Below are 7,962 nucleotides of genomic sequence, written 5' to 3' on the forward strand. Positions count from 1 at the left end.
ATTCTGGATCAATTCATAAATGTTGTGTATGTTTGGAATAAAGTTAGAATTAAAAAGGTGGAACTTAAATAAAAATAAAATGGCCACTGAGGCACTTGAGGATTTAATCTTACACAAGGAAAATAAGTCCTTTGTCCAGGCTTTATTTTCATAAGTTTAATTTGTTTATTTCTCAATTTTTTTGCAAGCAAACGAACAAAGAATAATTGTGTCTGCTGCCTCTCTTAACTAGGAAAATACAAACAAACATCAACCTGCTAGTCCTATACCTGACCAGTACCTTCAAAATTAAAGCACTGACCAGTATTCGACTTAAAACGACCTAATTCAGTTGTATTGTTCAAAACAAAACAGCAACAAAAAATATATCAATTAATGTTTAATCATTAAATCTCACAAAAACAAGAAAATGGCTAATACCACATATTTATTAATGAGTAATAGTGAGCGTTACCTTGGTTCCCACAAGTTCTTATGGTGAGTGAAGGTCTCAGTGTAAACCAGACCGGTCCCAGTAGCTGCTGCCCTGCTGGAGAGATCCTACACACACACACACACACACACACACACACACACACACACACACACACACACACACACACACACACACACACACAGGCATACACAGACACACACACACACACACACACACACACACACACACACACACACACACACACACACACAGGCATACACAGACACACACACATACACACAGACACACACACAGACACAGACACAGACACACACACAGACACAGACACAGACACAGACACACACACACACAGACAGACACACACAGACACACACACACACACAGACACAGACACAGAGACAGACACACACACACACACACAAGCTTTAGATTTAATAAAACATCTTTGTTTTGCACAGATCATCACAAAAATCCCACCATAATAATTCTACATGAGAGCGAGAACAATGACATAAACATTTTCATTCCCTCTAATATCGTAAATCATTGTCAGCTCCGATCTGTAACACCTCAGTACAATCTGAGTTTCTGTGGTTCCACCAGAGTGAGACGTCGTCTTCGTAGAGCAGCGTGAACGCAGGAGTCACAAAGTTAAATTTTATACTTTTTAAGATCTTTTTTAAGACGTCATCGCCACTTTAAACTCTAACCGGTTACATCAGTGACACACTTTAACTTACATTTACTACATATTGATTGTAAAATAAATAATAAATAACCAGTCTTAGTTTGTGTATTGTGTGTAATAACTTCTTATCAATGCAACATAATTGAGATAATCAGAGTGGGAACAAAGTCCAAGAGAATAAATTGAGCGATTAATGCAAGTTTTATTAAAGAGAAACCATTAGAAACCAGGGGGAGGAAAAGGAGTGGGGAGGGAGGAAGGAAGGAAAGGAGGGAGGGAGGTAAGGAGGGAAGGAAAGGAGGAAGGAAGGAAAGGAGTAAGGAGGGAGAGAGGGAGGAAGGAAGGAAAGGAGGAAGGAAGGAAGGAAAGGAGTAGGGAGGGAGGAAGGAAGAAAGGAAGGAAGGAAAGGAGTAAGGAGGGAGGGAGGAAAGAAAGGAGTAAGGAAGGAAGGAAAGGAGTGAGGAGGGAGGGAGGAAGGAAGGAAAGGAGGAAGGAAGGAAAGGAGTAAGGAGGGAGAGAGGGAGGAAGGAGGAAGGAAGGAAAGGAGGAAGGAAGGAAGGAAAGGAGTAGGGAGGGAGGAAGGAAGAAAGGAAGGAAGGAAAGGAGTAAGGAGGGAGGGAGGAAGGAAAGGAGTAAGGAGGGACGAAGGAAGGTAAGGAGGGAGGGAGGTAAGGAGGAAAGGAGGAAGGAAGGAAAGGAGGAAGGAAGGAAGGAAAGGAGTGAGGAGGGAGGGAGGAAGGAAGGAAAGGAGGAAGGAAGGAAAGGAGTAAGGAGGGAGAGAGGGAGGAAAAGAGGAAGGAAGTAAGGAGAGCAGGAAGGGAGGAAGGAAAGGAGGAAGGAAGGAAGGAAGCGAGGAAAGAAGTATGGAAGGAGGAGGGAGCAAAGAAAGAGGGAAGGAGGGGAAGAACGAAGGAAAAATTAAAGAACGAGGGAGGAAGGAAGGAGTTGTTTTTATTTAAATTGATGCTTTATTACCATTATTTAATCTTATTCTAACATAACTTGATTTACTGCTTCAGTCACTATTGATCATATAAACACTTGTTATTTATCGATCGGTTTCTTACCAGCTGCTGCAGTTTGACGTCCAGCTCGTCTTCTCTGTTTCGCTCCATCCTTCCTTTCCTCTTCGCCTTCTGCAGGCTGCTCTCTCCTTTCTTTTCTTCGTCTCCTTTCTTGCTGCTCGTGTCCTGAAAATTAAAAAAATTAAAAACACAGAAAAAATATCAGATCTCAGCTTCTGATCAAAGTGTAAAGAAATAAAAAAAGAAGACTTGTTCACCGAGGACGGAGAAGTGTCCAAACAGCTTCAGACCGACAGAAAGAGTCAAACTTTTATCTATTAACACGAAACACTTTGTGAAACTGTGAAGTGAGGCGAGTGGACCTGAGGTTAAAGTGCAGCTCAGGTAGATGATTGACAGCTGCTGTTTACGCCCTCGGTCACTAAATAACAATAAAAAGTTATGACATCACTACTGAATCACACCTTCCCTTTAATACTAATTAACTCGTCACGCTTCAGGACATTTAAAGGGTCTGAAGAGGCGTTCAAGAACACTCAGTAATCCACATAACTGCAGTACACACAGTTTCTTTATTTAACACTTTAACTGTTAAAGTCTGCTCAAGTCCACATTAATCAGCCTTTATTTTGAAAATCAAGTCACTATTAACCCTCCTGTTCTCCTACCGGGTCAACTTGACCCCGTCTCTTTTGACTGTTCCTTCTTTCCTTCCTTACTCCCTCTTTCTTTAATTTTTCCTTCGTTCTTCCCCTCCTTCTTTGCTCCCTCCTCCTTCCATAGTTCTTTCCTCGCTTCCTTCCTTCCTTCCTCCTTTCCTTCCTCCCTTCCTTCTCTCCTTACTTCCTTCCTCTTTTCCTCCCTCTCTCCCTCCTTACTCCTTTCCTTCCTTCCTTCCTCCCTTTCTCCCTCCCTCCTCACTCCTTTCCTTCCTTCCTCCTTACCTTCCTTCCTCCCTCCTTACTCCTTTCCTTCCTCCCTCCCTCTTTACTCCTTTCCTTCCTTCCTTCCTCCCTCCCTCCCTCCTTACTCCTTTCCTTCCTTCCTTCCTTACTCCCTCCCTCCTTACTCTTTTCCTTCCTTCCTCCCTCCCTCCTTACTCCTTTCCTTCCTTCTTTCTTTCTTTCTGCTTTAGAGGTGGAGGAGGTATTTATAACTTTGCACAGAGCCAAGCTTACTGGGTTTATGCTAAGCTAGTCTAACCCAAGAGGTAACTGCAACGTCTTGAAGCTGAAGTCCTTGAAGGTGTCACAGACGACCACAAGATGCTCCAATTGACTCCCAAAGGTTACAGGTGCTTTGAAACCAGGGGAAATACATTTGGGACTTAAAGTCTGTGTAAAGCAGCAATAAATGTGTCTTACCACAGAAAACAGAATAAAAATGGCCAAGTATATAAGATGTTTTCTCTACTCTGAAACACTGTGGGCGTGTCCGCTGAAGGCACTGAAACCCCGCCCCTCTCAAGAGTAAGCTGTCAATCAAATATCACCACTACGACATGAGAAATGGACGCTCCGACTCAGCCCTACGTGATGCCTGCATTTCCACTGCATCTGAGGAACCAGGTCGTTCAATGCAAAGGAGTGTGTGTGTGTGTGTGTGTGCGTGTGTGTGTGTGTGTGTGTGTGTGTGTGTGTGTGTGTGTGTGTGTGTGTGTGTGTGTGTGTATGTGTGTGTGCGTGTGTGTGTGTGTGTGTGTGTGTGTGTGTGTGTGCATACCTGAGGGGACAGACGAGGAGATCTCCTGACCGACTTCACTTCAGATCCCGGAGGATCTGATCCAGACGGCATCTCTGATCCACCTCAAAGAAACAAAAAAGACAGATTTTACTCTTTACTCTTATTGTTACTATGCTCTTTATAACTCTCCTCCATACACAGCAGACAGTATGTTAGGATTAATAACTCAGTGAGAGAAAGACCTGATGTAAACGGTCTTTAAGCTTAATGGAAGGCGATAACAGATGTGGAGAAAAATACTTGGCCAGGCCCCAGATCATATTTTGTTTAGGTTAACCCTTCCTTCAGTAATGGAGAACAGCTGGCATGTGAGGAATACTATATAAGCTGCTCCTTTTTGTCTGTTCATCGTCATTTGACTCACGCGTGTAGCCTCATGACCCGAGCTCGTATTAAACATGCACTGAAGAGAAAGAACCGCTTGTTTCATCTCATCTTTGCGTCTTCAGGATCATCACAGACCTTCATACTCACACCTATAAATCACTGAACAGGCTCCAACATGTCTCTCCGATCTTTAACAACCACGTGGACCATGAAGGACACTCAAGTCTAGTTGTGCAGAGATCAAGCTGGAAGCACAGGGGAGACCCGGACCCCCAAACTCTGGAACGAGTTGCCTCTGCATGTTTAGCTGCCCCCCAAACTGCCTGGTTTAAAACATATTTGTATTCTTTAGTTTTTTATTCAGTATTAGAGTTCTTTGTCTTTTTTCTGCTACACTAGTCTTCATATTTTTTGCTATGTTGCTTTATGGTTGATTTTTCAGCACTTTGGTCGACTGCTGATGTTTTTAAATCAGCTTTATAAATAAATTTGACTTGACATAACAAACCGAAACACCAGTTTGAGCTGCAGCTGACGTTCATGATTAATAAATCTTCCTCATTGTTTTATTGATTTATTGATCAATTGTTTCACGTATAAAATAATTTGTAGCTCACAGTTACTGAAGCCAAAGTGATGTCTTGAAATGTCCAAAAACCCAAAGAGATTCACACAGATTCATCAAGAGAAGAGCAGCAACACTAAACTGAACATTTTTGATAATCAAACAATCATTATAATAATAATAATTTCTGAAGCAATAATGTGAGAAATTTGCAAATGGGATAATTTGATGCTTTCATGACAGTAAACTGAATATCTTTGGGTCCAATCAATTAATCTGGAAATGAATCTGTAGATTAATAGATAATAATATAATAATTGTTGATAGCAGCCTTACAGTCAAACATACAAGTAATTTTCAAACAAAAGTGCAAAACATCAACATTGATCTGCTGCTTTTCTTTGTCTTACATCACATGACCAGAGAGGAATTTGTTTTTGGTAGCGTTGCATCTCTGTGACATCTGAGCTCACCTGTCTGTGTCTCTGAGCTGCTGCTGACAGGATTTTCATAATAAAATGATTCCTGACATTCAACAAGCAAATCAGTTGTAAAAGCTGAGGCTAATTTACCTTTTAAATAATAACGTTTAACGTGTGTATTAATGACACATGTACATGTACAGCTCCTGATCATCTCTTTGAGGCAGACATGGCATTAAATAGTAAATGTTTCTCCCACTTAATTAAAAAGAAGATGAATATTTGGATTGATTACAGAACAATTTTATTCTTCAGTTCTTCTTTAAAAAAGGAGCTGAGTTCACTTTGGGAGGCGTTCAAATTAAATGACACAAATTAACCAACGTCTAGTCACAAGTTCTGAAATTGAACGTTCGCTTAAAACACCTCGACAAAGTCTGTGCACTGCTAAAAGCAATCAGTAGATTAATTACTGATAGATATTAATAATCCTTTTTGACCCATTTTGACAACTAAAAAGCAATAAAAACACCCTGAATTACATTCTGTAAGCCCGAAATTGTCTGACTCTTCCTAAAGTGTCACACTGCAAAAAATTTAATATTTAAAAATTACTTATTTTTTATGCAACTTATACATTTTTGCACATAGAGGATATTAATGGTTATCATGTAAGCTGCCATTCAAAGGTTGCATCTTTCATAATTGTGGGTGTTATTCCCTCGTTTTAGATAACATGAGATCATAATATAGTGTAATTCTTCCTAAAGTGGCCCAATGCAAAAATTTAAATAAGATATCAGAGTAACACTTTACCTAGAGGCTTTTAAACATTTTATTTTTGTAACTTTTCTATGTAATGTCAATTTTAATTATTAATTTTGGTCTTAGATTTATATATTTCTATTTCTGATATATTTCTATTTCTGATGTTGTTTTGTTTTAATTTTTTTACTCAATAATTTCGACACTTTCACAGGCAGTAGTACTGATGTGTATTGTGTATTTTAGATGTTTTGCCATGCTTACATTACATCTGTAACTGACTTCAAATACAACTATGTTAATTATATGTATATCTGTATAATCAAGGAGATAAGAGGGTCGTGAGGGAGTTTCCCAGATAAATCTGATAAGTGAAACTATGATAACTGCTAAATGACAATCCCTTGGCTGGGTTTTCGCCATCGCTTGCAGTGGTTGGTTTGAGGTTTGGGGACCACCAAAGACGGGATTATATATTATTGTAAGGTCATTTTTGGTAAAGTATTAACAATAGGATGGTTTGTGCAAACTAATTTTGGGTAAGGCTTTAGGAAAACAGGAACGATGGTTGTGTGAGAGATAGATCATAGCGTGCACAAGCCTTACAATGTCATAAAAACAGGAAATGTTTGTGTTCTGGCTAATGATGACGCCTGATATGTGTATAAATATGAGATGTACGATGGATTTCTTGCATTAAATCACTTCAGTTCTACTTCAAGTCGATGCATAAGTCGGATTTTTAACCCTCTGAGACACAACACAACACAATAAAATAAAATGTAAAAATTACAGAGAAAAAAATCATGACAGTTTCAGGCAAGTCTGCAAATAAATATTCAGTCAGTAAAAATGTTGCGTACGTGTGAATATGAAAGAGACGAGAGACAGACAGCAACTGCACACTTAACTATAAATACTGACAGTCTGAAGCAAGACAAACAATCCATCAGAGCTCTCAACTCTTTAAAAACACACTTATAATATGCTGTCAGTCTTTTATTACTACTTTCATTTACCTTAAATGATTATTACTGAAGAGCAATAACAATGACAGTAAAGGCTTTCTATTCTTAAGTTGATGGCTGTCATATAATCAACACCTTTGACAGCCTTCACAAAAATCTACACCTGCAAAGTGAAACCTAAATCTCTTAGTTTCAGTATCTCTTAAACATATCTTTCAATATTAAATCTTAATTTTAAAAAATTCACCAACATGACAGATATTATGAATTATTCTTAAAGTATTTACAGCATCTTAAAAGACTTCTCAGCTCACCTGGGTGTTAAAATATCCAATAAATCCAGTTATAAGTCTAATAAACCTGATTTAATCTCTTAACGGATGTAATGATGCAGCTATAACAACAACAATGTAAACAACAGCAGAGCTAGCCTGTTAGCCTCCCTGTTAGCTCTCAGCTGTGACTAAACAACAGCTCGGTTATGTTTATTAAAGTCAGCTAACAGTCTGTCATCTGAGAGCGGAAACATTCAGACCTATAAACAGGTAAAAATCTGACTCACAGCTGCTTTTCTCTCCTCAGATGTTCAGTTTCTGTCCGAGCTGCTGAGCGCGAAGTGATCACCACAGCTGTCCGCTACACATGACGTCAGCGCGCAGGGAGGGGCTGGCGCGGCGTGGTGACGTGAGGGAGTACGTCAATTAAGTAATTAATTCATTTTAAAAAAGGAGCCTAGATTTCACATCCACAAAGTCAACATGAGGTAACACAATTTATTTTAAATTGAAATAAAATATTATTTTGAGTCATTATACTTTATAAAAAATATGAAAAGTTTATTATCAAAATGTATTCAGAACATGTTAATTGAAGCTGTTATTTATATATATATATATATATACTCAAAATGTCTGTTATCAAGATCTACTTCAGTTCAACCGTGCAATACTTATGTGTGTATATATATAATTTTTTTTTTTACTTACAATAACAATATCAAACTCATGTACACTGTCATTCAAC

At 38.9% G+C, this 7,962-nt stretch overlaps 1 protein-coding gene across 4 annotated transcripts in view; it reads right to left on the reverse strand.

Annotated features, from left to right (window-relative positions):
• Positions 1-7,586, reverse strand: part of hdac6 (histone deacetylase 6) — a 19,091-nt gene extending 11,505 nt beyond the window's left edge. For 3 of the 4 annotated variants that reach the window (XM_062427048.1, XM_062427046.1, XM_062427045.1), the window contains exons 1-4: positions 7,502-7,586; positions 3,872-3,954; positions 2,192-2,314; positions 455-540 (exon numbers count right to left, since the gene is read on the reverse strand). In XM_062427048.1, the coding sequence (XP_062283032.1) occupies positions 455-540; positions 2,192-2,314; positions 3,872-3,943 (281 nt within the window). In that variant the 5' untranslated portion in view covers positions 3,944-3,954; positions 7,502-7,586. Of the gene's footprint in view, positions 1-454; positions 541-2,191; positions 2,315-2,406; positions 2,497-3,871; positions 3,955-7,501 lie in introns of those variants that run through there. The other variant, XM_062427049.1, reaches the window with a different exon arrangement.
• Positions 7,587-7,962: the final 376 nt, after the last annotated feature.

This window comes from Scomber scombrus, chromosome 10, assembly GCF_963691925.1.
Source record: "Scomber scombrus chromosome 10, fScoSco1.1, whole genome shotgun sequence".
NCBI lineage: Eukaryota > Metazoa > Chordata > Actinopteri > Scombriformes > Scombridae > Scomber > Scomber scombrus.